This window comes from Mangifera indica, chromosome 13 (genome assembly GCF_011075055.1).
Source record: "Mangifera indica cultivar Alphonso chromosome 13, CATAS_Mindica_2.1, whole genome shotgun sequence".
In the NCBI taxonomy this organism is placed as follows: Eukaryota; Viridiplantae; Streptophyta; class Magnoliopsida; order Sapindales; family Anacardiaceae; genus Mangifera; species Mangifera indica.
This window is the reverse complement of record NC_058149.1, coordinates 8440224-8455524: the sequence shown is the minus strand read 5'-3', so window position 1 is coordinate 8455524 and position 15301 is coordinate 8440224. Positions and strand designations below refer to the sequence as shown.

At 31.8% G+C, this 15301-nt stretch overlaps 2 protein-coding genes across 3 annotated transcripts; both read right to left on the bottom strand.

Moving 5' to 3' along the window:
• Positions 1 to 1958: 1958 nt before the first annotated feature.
• Positions 1959 to 3476, bottom strand: LOC123195202 (actin-related protein 2/3 complex subunit 3-like). 2 transcript variants are annotated; one of them, XM_044608855.1, is made up of 4 exons: positions 3344 to 3476; positions 3209 to 3256; positions 2865 to 2973; positions 1959 to 2787 (listed from the first exon to the last, which is right to left on the bottom strand). In XM_044608855.1, the coding sequence occupies exons 2-4, from the start codon at positions 3209 to 3211 to the stop codon at positions 2396 to 2398; spliced, it is 504 nt and encodes a 167-aa protein (XP_044464790.1). In that variant the 5' UTR covers positions 3212 to 3256; positions 3344 to 3476; the 3' UTR covers positions 1959 to 2395. The 2 variants fall into 2 exon arrangements, with proteins under 2 accessions (XP_044464790.1, XP_044464789.1); XM_044608854.1 differs by lacking the exon at positions 3344 to 3476 and having other exon boundaries at positions 3209 to 3333.
• A 4624-nt stretch (positions 3477 to 8100) lies between these two features.
• Positions 8101 to 11133, bottom strand: LOC123194445 (monogalactosyldiacylglycerol synthase 2, chloroplastic-like). Its single transcript, XM_044607638.1, has 8 exons — positions 10541 to 11133; positions 10141 to 10313; positions 9597 to 9758; positions 9372 to 9513; positions 9036 to 9260; positions 8855 to 8917; positions 8693 to 8767; positions 8101 to 8604 (listed from the first exon to the last, which is right to left on the bottom strand). Exons 1-8 carry the CDS (start codon positions 10835 to 10837, stop codon positions 8344 to 8346), a joined length of 1398 nt encoding a protein of 465 aa, XP_044463573.1. The 5' UTR covers positions 10838 to 11133; the 3' UTR covers positions 8101 to 8343.
• Between the last annotated feature and the right edge of the window lie 4168 nt (positions 11134 to 15301).

Genomic DNA, 15301 nt, shown 5'->3' with positions numbered 1-15301 from the left:
TATGGATTGCGTTCTTGAAATGGGTTATTTCGGGAGAAAGGAGGCGATTGAGGCGATGCTGAACCAAGGGTTGGTGAAGAAACTGGTCGAGTTGCAGAGGTCAGAGTTGGGTGGGGATTTGATTGAAATGGAGAGATTTGATAAAAAGGATGACAAATTGGAAAGAAACACAGAGAGCACACAGAAGAGCTATTTGGAAACGCATCCATTTGCGAGCTGTGTGGCGAGATTTGCAGTGCAATTGGAAGTGGGGGAGGGATTGAGGCAAAGGGAGAAAAGAGCATTCAAGCAAGAGATATTGGTGAGAGTGAGGGAAGCATCAGCCTCTGACGCGGAGGCAGCCACCATTGTTGCAGAAGTTTTGTGGGGGTCTTCACCATAAACTTGAAGGTAATTAAATTTTAGATTAGTGAATATTTGTAAATTGATTCTTTTCTTTGTTATTGTGTGAGCGATTGATTGATTTGATGTCTCTGTAAATGAATTGTTCAATAAATTCTGATTATTAAGGAATTAATATCCATAATATTTATGGTAAGCCATATATTGCCTGGTTTGAATGATGAGCTCATGGCCTGGTAGCATATGCTGTTAGCCAAAAGAATCAGATTCTGTACTAAAATTAATGAACTCTCACCAAATAAATTAAAAATATCAGAATGCGTCTCTCAATTTGCATCCTTGGGCAACTTGCACCGCTTGGCTTTTGTCTTTTAACTGGAAAATTTGTACTTACGTTGCGTCATACCAATCGGCTGTACTGGGCTGAGGCCTATTATAGTGCGGCTCTGACAGGTCAGATCGGACCAGTCCCTTGTACTGATGGGTTGCATCAGGTCAAGACTTACTATAGTATGGGTTTTACAAGCCGGGTCAGCCACCATATATCGAGTGTCTATAGCATGACTCAAGATTTTTTAGGTTGTGTTTTAATGGGTTGGTCTGTACGTAGTATACCTTACCCAAGGTCAGGACATGACCTTTATGATTCATCAGTCTGACAGAACTTGTTATAATACTATATACCTTGATTTTAATAATAATTATTTTAAATCAATAATATGATATCCTTATAGTAATTAATTAAAAGAATTTGAATAAGAAACATATTAATTATTAAAAAAATTAGTTGTAATTATAATTTAATACTACTTTAAATGAGTTATGATACTGTAACTTAAATTTTTTACATTTTTTGTGAGCATGATTATGATTATAATTTAGTTGTAATTATAATTATATTTTTTACATTAATAATATATGCATCGAATTTGTGTACTAAAAAATTATATATACTGATGTGACAGTGATGTGATAATACCTTTTAATTTATTATATATCAATATTGTTACATTATCACCATTAAATAATTATCATATTGGTTTGTATAATTTTTTTATATAAATTATATATATATATATATATATATATATATATAACATTACTCTTATATTAATAATAATAAACATTTGATAAATAATGTTAAGAAATTAAGTGAAAATTTTAGGACATATATCTTGACTCATGGGTAACTGTTTTCATATTATAATAAAAAATATTTATTTATCTTTCAAAATGATAATGATAATTTTAAATGTAAAATTAAATTAAAATATATTAATAATATGATTTTTAAATGTAAAATATAATTAATTAAAAAATATTATTTGCTATGATATTATTAATAATAATATTTAAAATATTTATAATAAAATTGTTTGTAACAACAAATTAAGTATATTTTTAAGCATATTTGTTAATGTTTTTTAACTTGAGTATAAACTTAAATAGAAAAATATTAACCAATGCACTCAAAAAGTGGAAAAGACAACTTGATTGGACATTGATCATAACCATACATATTAAGTTAATGTTTTTTAACTTGAGTATAAACTTTAACAACCTCTGTTAAAAACTTCTGTCAAAAGTTATAATCATTCAAGGGAAGATTCACCAAGTGACCATACATATAATTGGATATTGATCATAACCATAAGGCATGCATTACAGTTTCAGCAAGGTATCTTCTAGAAAAATTGAAACAATGAAATAAACTGAAGACACAAGAAGGTAAACTCGTTTAATTCTGCTCATGATTATCCTTCTTTTAGATGTACTCTTCAATACAGAAACAAGCTGATAAAACATAGGGGCTGCTTAAGCCACTACATGGATGACAACAATTTGAGTAAACAGACAGATATTATAAACTTAGAATTGAGCTAACCACAATTGAAACAAACATATTTACAAGGAAACTATAGGATGAAATATAGAATGGATTATTTTTAAAAAATTAAAGAAATTTAGTATAATAGCTATAGCTTAAACAATCTTAAGCAGAAAATTAAAAGGCAACAATATAAACATGATGTAAAGCAAATGAGATGACTAATTAATTAAGTATGACCAAATAATGTAACTTGGAAAAAAGCTGTACAAATTCTTCAGCAATTGAATAAACTCTATGACATATAAGTAATACTAAATGCGTAAATAGACAAGAATAAACTTTACCTGCTTCCTGTTTTGATTGGGGAAGAGGAAAAAGACCTGGAAAAGGAAAATTAGGCTCGCCAGGCACAAGAACATTTTCTAAGCCCAAGTTAATTATGGCTTTGGTTCCCTCAGCCAAGGTTCTGCAGCCCTCAAGCCTCTTCAAAGCCATATTTATGTAGAATGTCAAATATATAAGAAGCTTATCAGCTGAGCTCTTAATATCAAAGTTTCTAAAGAAAACATTTGCCCGAAAGAATGTGATAGCTTCATCAACAATATCAGTTTTATCTGCTGTAAACACATGTCATTATCCACAAACACAACCAAAAGGGTAAATCTTTTAGAATATAAAAGAAAAATATAACCTTTATCAGAAGCTGGGGCAGGACCCTTTATATGGCTTTTCAAAGGAAGTAAAGGGCATCCACAAGCTTTAGTAACTCCTTCCTCATCCACGAGACTTGAGTGATAAACCTATAGAACAAAACTATCTCTAACTTCTGGATATACATTGTTCATCTACATTAACTGTACAATTAATCAAATTCCTATTTTTCGAAAACCCAGAAGGCCATTGAACTCATTTAGAAAGTTTAAGTTCAAATTTTGATTAAATTATTAATGTGTTTGATCATCAAAGATGGTTAATGCCCAATAAAAAAAACACACAAAATGTTTGAGAAATTAAAATAGGGAAAGGATCTCATACCATTTGTTAATATTTGGAGGTAGACGAATCAGATTCCACCCAAACTTCCTGCAAATATTAACACGGAAATTTTTAAAGCAAATAAAATTTGTGAGGAAATCAGAATCAAACAAATTAAAACTGAATGTTAACTACTTTATATGTCAATGGGATCATAAATGATAGAACAGCCAAGGAACTGGAAGTGGAACGATAATAGGCCAAATCACTCCTTGGGAATAAGGCTGCCAATCGGGCCTTGCTTGTTTAACCCCGGCATGAGTTTTGGGTCTGCTTATTTGGTCCTAGAATATTTTTTGAGGCAGTTCATTGAGCATTTCGGATTTCGGGTCAATTTCAGACCCGTTTTGTAATTTTAAAACTTGCAAAAACATCTCATAATACCCTTCAAGTTTGAAAATCTGACAAATACACCCAATTTCCAGATCCTATTTGATCTTGAGTTTGAACAATCTCTATTCAAACTCAAACGTAATAACTTAATCGATAAATATTTTTTGTTAAGGCGCATTTAAAATCTGAATTTTAGTCTATTCAAAACTTATTTTTTTAGGTAAAACAATTAAGTCTCGAGATTGTCCAATAGTACAATTTACCCTTACGACCAATCATAATTATATTATAACCTCTGGCTCAAATGGTTGTGTCACATGACAATTTTACGATAAACAAACAACAAAAATTGTAAAAGACAAACACATACAACTCATATCTTTGCACAAACAAACTGATTAGCATTGAATTGCCATACTTCCTCACACTACGGAAAAATCATCCTAGAAAATTATCTTAATGTTTGAGTTCTTAAAAACATTATTTAAGATATCCCAATCAAAATTTAGTTTATTACATCACATAAAATTAATTTTTGCATCACAAAATATTTAGGTAAGACATAGACAACTTGCAATGGAAACTTAACTTCATACATTGAATAAAAATGCTGAATTACTATAGTTATATGGTTTTTTCTAGTCAACAAAATAATTATACAATCATAAGACCAACAATTAAGGAAACATCTTCTATCTCCCCAACAACGAGTTGTAGGTAGATTTTTTAGTTTGAAGTATCGAGAAGACTTTCACTTAACAGAGAATTTGTCCAAAATTTTTCATAACAATTTTCCTATTCTCTTATGTGAAAACAAGGAAAAACTATCTTCTCATCCTAATTGGGATATTTTCATTATTATAAAATTCTTTTTTGGTTCAATTAGAATAAAAATAAATTTTAATTGATCAATAAATGGCTTGATCGTGAGGTTCCTCTAAGTACATTAGGTGGTCAATCTAAAAGTGTTTGTAGCCTTAGTATTATCTTGACTAGGGGTATAAATAATATGATAAAGTTATTATAGAGTTGAACAATCTACTAAAAGGTAAAGATAAATCTCATGTGTTAAAGTTGTTGGTGTTAACTTGGTGCAACATATGGGTGTATGTGGATGACATGCTCATTGAATTGACCAATCAAGAGAATTCTACATAGATGGTTATCCCAGTATTTTTGGACTATATCTTTTAATATACAATGGTGCATGTGATCTTTAGATTTGAGATCATCATAATGTCTTGTGCATCAATTGCCTTAGTTTGACCCTAGCCTAAAGTGGCATTTTTCAAAAGGTTATCAGAACAATAGTGGTTAGCTATGTTGAAAAATATAGCGAGGTTATGATGAACTAACAAAAGATTCATTACTCTTAGATACGAGAACACATCTCATGCACCGTTTATCACAATAAACTAAAATCTATGGTCACAATGGGTACGGGTTGGCACCCAATCCAATGTTAACTTGATCCTTGCTTAATTAACTAACCATTTATATCAAGGATAACCTAAGGTAGACATTAATTCTATACTTTAGCCTTGATGTGATATCAATTTATGAAAAGATTTGAATGAACGATAACCAAGCAATTGAAAGGTTAACATAAGTTTTTTGTTGATTCTTTATTGGTTACGTAGCCATGATGTCATATTAGAAATTGCTCATGGTTTGTGAATAAATGGATAGTTGATGGTAGATTAATCACAAGCTTCTAACATGATAAAAAACCTATAGGTCACACACAATAAAAAGTTGATAGTCATGATTATAAGGTTGTGAATTAATTACATATAAAAAAAATCAAACTTGAACAATGTGATTTGAAGTTCTATTAATTACTAACGTGGATTTAATCATATCATGATGGATGTCTTATTTATTATAAGATCTTAGGGGTCAAATAGTAATAATCCTAAAGTTTAGGGGTTGAAATGCAATTTGTAGAATTTAGATTATGGTTTGAGTGCATAGAGTGTGGATCACCTAAGGGGTATCCCAAAGATGATGAGTTTAGATTTCAAAAAATATGTCTCCATATTTAGGAATAAATATTAATGAGCCAAATTAATATTTAATAAAGGATTGGACCCAAAGTATTAATGACCTAAGTTTATGGGTGGACTATACAAAGAGTCCATTAGGGCTATGATATGTCTTATATAAATTGAGACATTTTCATAAACTTTGAAATTTTTTTTGATAACCCTAACCATCCCACACTTTTATAAGGAGGAAATTTTTTTTCAAAACTTTCATAATCCATTCGCCAATTCAAATTGATTTAGAAATCACAAGAGCTTCTAACTTGTGTGTTTGTAGTTGTCTTCGTGTGAACGATTATAGACCCTACTACATTGTAGAGTGCTATGGAAGAGTTTGGAATGAATCTAGGGTGAAACTCTATATGTAAGAGCCTTCAAACGTAGGTTTGGTTTTTAAAACCCTCTTTTTATATGTATAATAGCCCTCAAGTCCTATAAGGGTTGTTTTGTGATTGAAGTTTTAATGTTATACACATATTCCATTGTTGTATTTATTAGTTTAAGAATCACAAAACAACCAATAGTGTAATCTCATATTTGAGGATAAACTATAATTTTTGAAAATTTTAAGGGTGGTTTTGAAAATTGAAAAAAATTTAGGATGTTTTTGAACTTTTAAAATTTCAATATGCCATTCCATATTTTCAAAAATGATATTTACAACCCAAATAACTGGACAGAACACAAGAAATTAAAAGTATAAATGTCATCTTACAAACTGTTAAGAGTAAGATATTTTCAATATATATAGAGATGTATATGATAATTTCTGAAACAAGATAAGAAAAAAGTATTCATTTCTCCCTAGTTAGTTAAAAAAAAAGAAGATATTTATGCCCTATAATATTTTTCACAATTCAAGCAGATAAGAGTGTCATTATAATATTTTCAATCTCTGGGACATAATGAATGTTAATTACACTTCTATTATAATATTTGAATAAAATGACAGAAACACCTTTCGATTATTAAGACTAACGCTTTATTTTGATAGATAAGTGAAAAATTAGCTTTTTCAAAGTTGAAAGATAAGAATATATCATTTCATCAAACATTGTGTATGAAATTGTCATTTGGCTAAGATAAGAATACTTATGAGTGTTTGGTTTGAGAAATATTTTATTACTAAAATTGAAAAATTACCTTAAAGATATATTAGTTTGAGGATTATTGGGTATAAGTTATTATTATATTTGATAAACTTTGATAAAAATGAGTAGGTATAATTAATAATTGTGTTTAGTTAAAGGTAATAAAAGAATTCTAGTATACTGTTTTACTTAAATGCCCTTAGGTTTAATTATTCTAAAATATTTTTTTATGTTATTTGTTATATTAATTGAAAATAAGAGTATTTTTACTCTAAAAAAATTAATAAATAAAGATATAGTTATAATAAAATCAAAATGATATAGGTAATTTTTTAATACCTAAGTTTGTGAAAATAATTAGATTATCTTTTATATTATGTATCATATCATCATTGATAATAAAATATTATTGAAAATTTTTATTATTTATCAATTAAATAAAATAATATAAATAATAAAAAATAAAATATTAGATTAATCTTTTTAAGTTTTTAATCAAACGTCCTCATGATTACCATGACTTATCCCCCATACAAACAAAGAGATTTTTACTCACATGGATTTTTTTTTAAGTTGTCATTGTTGAGATGACAACTCTACATCCTTAGATTTGAGGAATCTTAATGGTTGGCTCTCTAGTTAGTTAAATGTTGGCATCAGCCTTGGAGTGGTTGACCATTTATTCTCTGTAGAGATTGAAGCTTTCTTCTACATGCTGCCATTCCAATAGCTCAGTTTGCCTTTGGCGTCACTTCGGTTATTTCCTCAATTTGTAAGGTATTGGAACCGTGTTATACAATCACTCTTACACAAGTTTACATCAAATTTAATTGACTTGGAAGTGTCCTCTCAATTACATCATAATGTTTCTAAAATAACAAGTGGGATCCATTTAATCCACGGCTTATGTCCTATTATGTATCTTGAAGGAGCATTCTCATGGACACCCTTGAGATCCCTTGAGAGAAAAGAGACCCATAGTAGGTTTTAGAATATTACACTTGCTCCCTTATAATTGAATTAACTTTGGACAAATATCTGTCAATTCCAAGAGGGTAAGGGCTCCATTCCAAAACTTGTGGTGTCCCAGTAAAAACCTCCATCTTTGAGTGTGAAATGATGCTAACGTAGTGAGCTTGGCCTTAGTCTAATGGGGTTTTCTACTTAGCTTTTAACTAACCATTTCACTTGTCTCTTCCTTAAGAAAAGCAAACTTCTTACATTCAAAGAACAAAGGGTAAGGGCTCCATTCCAAAACTTGTGGTGTCCCAGTAAAAACCTCCATCTTTGAGTGTGAAACGATGCTAACGTAGTGAGCTTGGCCTTAGTCCAATGGGGTTTTCTACTTAGCTTTTAACTAACCATTTCACTTGTCTCTTTCTTAAGAAAAGCAAACTTCTTACATTCAAAGAACAACTAAAAGTTATATTGTAAGACAACTTTTTCTTTTTCTTTTGTATTCCCCTTCCCTTTCAAAGTAACATTGGCATAAAAATACATTATTATATTTCACAACAATTCTAACTTCTCCAAAGATACCCTAAAACAATGCCAAACCTAGCAAAAATAAGAGACTGATCTACTGGCAAAGAATGATGATGTGAACTGACTGTACATGGGCATTCTAATGGGAGAACTTAGTCATATAAGAACTGAAGATGTCTAATTAATTAAATTTTGTGAATGAAGATGTTGACATATGAGAAACAGCGGGTAGAGGGCCTCGTTGCCCAGCAAGTTTGTGGATGTCTTTGACAATGTTGAAGACTGCTTCTGGTTGCGCAAGTTTGATTGAATTCTCTGACATTCTCTTGAGTTCATCTGTCTTGGTGCTGAACCATTTTGCCACCAGTTGAGCTGTTTCCTTTGGACTTCTGGTGAAAACACCAGCCCCATTGTCTACTACATATGGTACGTTGCCCTTTTCCTGTATGGCCAAATGAAGGAACAAGCTTAGTCATGAGCTTGAAAATTGATACGATGCTTAATTGTGTTACAAAACATTGATTGCATACTTGTCCGGGGATGTAGTCATTGAGGATAATAGGAAGCCCCCTGATGAATGCCTCTGCAATTGTACCAGGTCCAGCCTGTAAAACAGAGTTCGACAGATTTTTTAGTCTGAATTACTTGACATAATTTATGGAACTATCAAGACATGATCTTTCTAACAATACCTTAGTAATTATGCAGTCACAAGCCCCCATCCATTTTTCCATTTGTGTCTCGAATCCTCTAACCTGCAACAGCGAAAATTAATTGTTCAACACATGCCTAGGCAATTATATGTCTTCTACTTACCCAAAAAGAAAAAAATATATTTCTTCTATCTGATGGGTTCAATTAGAAAGCAGTTACCTTAACTGGGATTGTCCATTCCTCGGATTGCAGTGTAGAGGCTAGAGTTTTATTACGGCCACATATGATAATCAACTGCCCGATTGGTTTCCCATTTTCTTTATCAAACAGAGATTCTCCCAGAGCCATAGCAGTTTTCTTCACAGGACCCACCCCTTCACCACCTCCCATCAGTAACACTGCTGGTAAGTTGGGGTCCACTTCAAGTTCTTGTCGCAAATCATCCTAAAGAATAACCAAATAAACTAAATTAGAGCTAGATTTCAACTTAGCAAGAATACATAACAGATACCTCTGTAAGGCAAAAAATGTATGTAAATGAATTGAATCAACCACCTTGGAAAGAACTGCAGTGACGAAAGAAGGTCGAATGGGCAAGCCAAAAACGCGAATTTGAGTATCTTCAAGGCCTTCTAGTAAAGCCCTCTTGGCTACCTCCTGTGATGGGCAGTAGCATCTATTGACCCCAGGATGAAACCTTTTACCAAACTCAATGTCAACATATATGGCATGATATTATTCAAGGACAGAAGAAGAAGAGAAATGGTTTCAACAACTAACCATGTGGGGTGGCAGGTATTAAGGTCTGTAATAACCGTGACAAAAATTACTTTCTTCTGTAGACCTTGCCATTTAAGAACCCACAGAGGAATATGTTGCATCAAAGGATGAACACTAATGATAATGTCTGGCCTGTACTCCATTAAACCAGCCTCCACCTCCCTTCAATCAGGCAATACAACAAAATTCAAATATTCAGCCTATGAAATGGTTCATCTTTCCAATAAATAATTCTTGCACAAGAACTACCTCTCTACAGTTGGTCAAGTTTCAAGTGGGTAATAAGAGGCGTTTCCATGAAAGAGGACAAATACAAAAGTTAAAGCGAAATGGGATTAAAAAAAGAAATGCTTAATGAAGTCATGAAAGCTTCCAATATTCAATTGCAGGATTCATATTTTAATACGGGCTGGTTAAAAGACAAAAATATCTAGACATATAATACTAAACTATAAAGATAATAATCTTCAAACAGATTGCAGGTCAGCAACAAGCAATGAAATTTCTCTAAGGTAAAGAAAGTGTTGTTGAAAGAAGAACATACTTGGTATAGTAGGCGGCTATGGCGGCGAGATAGCAGCCATGAATCCATTTAGGAGATGTACTATGAAATGCTACATTCCACAACTGTCCATGTTTCACTAGGAACTTGTATGATCTCTCCATGTCATTTAATGGCCACCCCGCGAATTCTTTCCAAACATCCTTCACAAATATCTGAAACAACGCCATGCCAATCAAAAAAATCAAAATTATAAGAGACTGGACGATCTTGAAATAAAAAGAATTAAACCGATAAATTCCTCCAACCTCCATATGAAACAATAGAGAAAGTAAAATATCTTGAAACTTCACGCGAAGAAAACTAAAAGCAATGAATAAACAAAATGGCTGAAGAAACAGAAAAAAAGAGATGAAGAAGGAAACAAAAAAGGTAAATTTACCCGGTATTCATCGCCAAACTCAATCTTGAAAGCGTCACGAATGGCTTCAGCAGAAGCCCGATGGCCTCCACCGGTATCACTCATAAGAATCAACACATTTTTAGCCCTTTCAGCACCAATCTGCATGAGCTCCATGGTGGTCTCATCATCATCTTCATATAAATCAACCTTACTTTCAGACGAACACCTCTTATTCTGACGACTTCCGCCACCACTACTGGTGCTATAATTCCCATAGACTTTCTTCCACACCTTCTCTATAATCGAAATAGCCTTCTTCGGCGTGGCCACCGCCATCACCGTACTAACACTCGTTCTCCACTATAGAACCCAAAAAAAAAAAAAGGAGAAAACCCAGGTGAAAAGTACTGTTAAATTATTTTCTCTTCACCTGAAGTGGTGTTTTGCGGAAGAAAATAGCCAGAAGGAAGTGATTTCTGAGGCACAGTTGGCGAGAAGGGGGGCTGTTAAGGTGAGATGGAAACTGGAATTATGCTTGGAATATAGTAAAGGCCAGTGGAATTACGTAAGGCGTCTGATTCGCATTTTATGCTGGAATTATGTTTGCAAAGTGAAAGCTGAATGCTACCTTTTGTTTTTTTGGTGGGTAATGTTTAGAGGCTTTGTTAACTGCTTTTGCCTTTTTGTTTGGAGGATTATTTGGAGATAATAATTAGAATTATAATTATTATATACATACAAAAAAAACAATAAAATAAATTATATACTTAATTATTTATTAAAAAATTATGTTAAATATAATTATATATATGTATTTTAAAATAATATAATTTATAATCTGATTTAATAAAAAAATTACCCAAATCATAATCTAAATTAAAAACTATTTTTTTAAAATTTATTAATCCTAATAAAATCATTTTATAACTAATCTAAATCAAACATTTTAGAGTTTAAATGGGATTATGCAAACTCCAAGATTCCAAAGTAAATTCTTGGCTTCAGACTTAATTATGGAGTCTGTCAAGTGAGCATCTAAGTGCTCATCTTTGGTCCTCGTTTATCGTAATAGAATAATATTTTTTACTAATCACGGCTTAAGCCAATGAACCCATTAAATTAATAATAAAATTATATATATTTATTTTTGATATAAATATATATATATATTATTATATAATTGATTAATTTTAAATTAAAAATAGAATAATATTTAATTATATAATAATATATATAAATATAAAAATATTTATATATTTATAATAAATACACATAATTTTATTAGTACATTTTTCATTACATAATTTAAAAAAATTAAATATCTACCTATTATTTAATTTTATCAGTACATTTTATTAATTTAAAGTTAAATAACTGATTTATTACTATACTTTTTATTAATGCAGATCCTCAACTCCATTTTTTTATAAAATTAAAAAATTAATATTTTAATTATTTAATATAAGATAGAAAAAATTTGTTATGTGCCAACTAAGGTTTTAAAAACTGAATCGGACCAACCAGATCATGAACCGATGGCTTAAGTAGATCCAACGGAAGAAAAAACCGTTTTTATTAATTTTTCAGATCGAATCACAGATAAACCAATTGTTGGTCTCCGGTTCAGTGTTTTGGCCGGTTCACTCTTGGGCCGGTTTAGTGTAATCTGCAAAATGAAAGCAAATCCTCGAAAATATTTCCTAAACAACGCACGAAAAGGAAACCAACTCTAGCAACCCTAAACAAAACGTATCCAACCTCTTAAAAAATTTTTACATTCTACACTGTGAACTATGAAATGACCTGCCGACAGAAATTCCTGCATCCAGCCGACGGAATAATTCAGCTCTTCTTGCCGAAAATAATTCTTGCATCCAGCCAACGGAATTTCTTCTTACTGCAAACATTGACGACTGGTAAGGCTGAATATTTGGAATATTTGTTGAGTATTTGTTGTATTTTGATTGATGACGGTTGAATATTTGGAATATTATTGCATCCAACCAACGGAACATTGACGACTAGTTCCGGCGACTGGTAATGCTGAATAATTCTCGTATTTTAATTATTGTCCATTTTGAAAATGGTATTTTCAGTATTAAAAAGTAGTATTTTCAATATTTTAATATCTGAATGTATTTTGACTATTCTTCAAATTTTTCTGAATGGTATTCTAAGTTAAACATGGTCAAATTTGATAATGTTTTTTTTGTTTGTTTCACTCATGCTTGGGCATTAACAAGAATGGATATAATCAATTGACTATTCTTAAATTCACCATGGTCTTAAGAGTTTTGCAGTGATATAAAATTAACAGTGATATATGAAATTATTTTTAAATTGAGAATACAATATAAAATAGGCCAAATGACTATTTCCCACCCAAGGTATGCTATAATGACAAGTTTCCACCCTTTAACTATGGAAACACCAAATACCCACCCATGACCAGTTAAAAATAACGGTGGTAAGAGTAAAATCGTCATTTTCTCTATAATATTAAAAAATAAACTAAAATATAATCCATTTTTACCCCCCTAAACTTTGAAAACTAAAATTTTCCCTAGCCTAAGTTTTAAAAAATGGCAGTTTCACCCTAGGGTTTGGTTTTGAAATCTCCGACGACCTCTCTAGCTCCATTGCCGACGACCTCTCCATCCTAAGAAATCTTCTCTTTCCGGCGATCTCTTTCCTCCCATTTGGAGGGCCAATCGACGTCGGAGATGCCTTGGGAGACGAAGAACTTCATCGGGGAAGACGAAGTTCTTCGTCTTCCCAGACGAAGACGACGACTTCGTCTTCGTCTCCCAAGGCGTCTCCGACGCTGATCGGCCCTCCAAATGGGAGGAAAGAGATCGCCAGAAGGAGAGGATGTCTCGAGAGGGAGAGGCTGTCGGCAATGGAGCCGAAGAGGTCGTCGGAGATTTCAAAACCAAACCTTAGGGTGAAACTGCCATTTTTTAAAACTTAGGCTGGGGGAAAATTTTAGTTTTCAAAGTTTAGGGGGGTAAAAATGGATTATATTTTAGTTTATTTTTTAATATTATAGAGAAAATAACGATTTTACTCTTACCACCGTTATTTTTAACTGGTCATGAGTGGGTATTTGGTGTTTCCATAGTTAAAGGGTGGAAACTTGTCATTATAGCATACCTTGGGTGGGAAATAGTCATTTGGCCTATAAAATATGACATACTACTTTGTTATGTATGTGATAATGTGAATTTGAACATGAATCAATGTACACCTTCGTTAATAAGCTAACCAAATGATTTAAAAAGACAAAAACTTCAAAAAGACACAAAACTGACAATCCAATTGGATTAGTTAATCAAAACACCCTGATTGATTCGATTTAAAATATACCTCAAAATGGTTCATAACCAACAATTCAATCTTAAATTGTGTGGTAATATTTGAGGGTGTATAAAATAAAGGCCAAAGGACTATTTCCCACCCAAGTTTAGGTATGTTCTTAAAGTCACATCTGTAGGATTTGAAAAGCCAAAAGTTTCATCTATCTATTTAAAATTTCACTTAGGGTTAAGGGTAAAACTGTTATTTAATAAAAAAATTTTAAAAACTAAAGTTTTATTACCTTTACCCCCCTCAGTTAGAAAATCTCACAATTTCTTCCATTCAAAGTTTGAAAAATCAATATTTTACCTCTAGGATTTGCAAATCGTCACTGGAGACGGCAAACTTCGCTTTCTCTGGCCGCGTTGACTCTCCCTCTTGGTTTATCTCTCTTTGTTGATCAAATCCCAAGCACTAATGAAACCGATTTTCTCTGACAAAGATGAAATCGTCTTCGTTGACGAAGATGAAATCGTCTTCGTTGACGAAGACGATAGTCAGAGGTCTCAAATGCCCACATCATCTTCATCTAAGACCTTCGATGGTCGTTTTTGTATACTTTGAGGAATATGATTTCATCTTTGTTGGAGGAAATCAATTTCATCTATGCTTAGGATTTGATTAGTAAGGAAAGATATGCTGAGAGGGAGAGCCAACGCGGTCGAAGACGGTCATTTCTGACGATGGTTTGCAAATCCTAGGGGGAAAATGTTGATTTTTTTAACTTTAGGTGGAAAAAAAATTATAAGATTTTTAAACTGAGAGGGAAAAACGTAATAAAACTTTAGTTTTTTAAATTATTTTATTAAATAACGATTTTACTCTTAATCCTAACTAAGATTTTAAATAAATAGATGAGATTTTTGGTTTTTTAAATCTTGCAGGTATAACTTTAAGAATACACCTAAACTTGAAAATAGTTCTCTGACCTAAAATAAATTAAGAGATAATATTGAATTTAAACAAAAATTTGATAAGAAGTAATAAACCTAGGTTTCACTTTTTTTTTAATCTCTTGTAGTCTTTTATTGAATTTTGTGTACATACCCTCATGAATAAGGACAAACACCTTCTGTGCATAAGTTTAAGCAACACAACAAAACACTCTCCATGATCAATGAATCTCCCAGTCAAACAACCCCAATAACAACACTTTAATATAATCCAAACTTCCACAAACAAACTCTCCCTCTGTTGTATCTCATTCCGACCATTATCTTTTCAAATCGTGCTTAGATGAATCTGCCAAAAGAGGAAACTCAAAAACAAGATTATTGCTAGGGGAGATGATTAATATTCAAGAAGACACAACCTTGCATCGTATATATGCCCTGTTGCTTAATTGAAAATTCTTTTATCTAAGGTTAGCCCAAAACAAAGATATTGATAAAATATAAAGATATTTCAATATTTTAACCAATTATGCCTTGGGATTATTGAAGA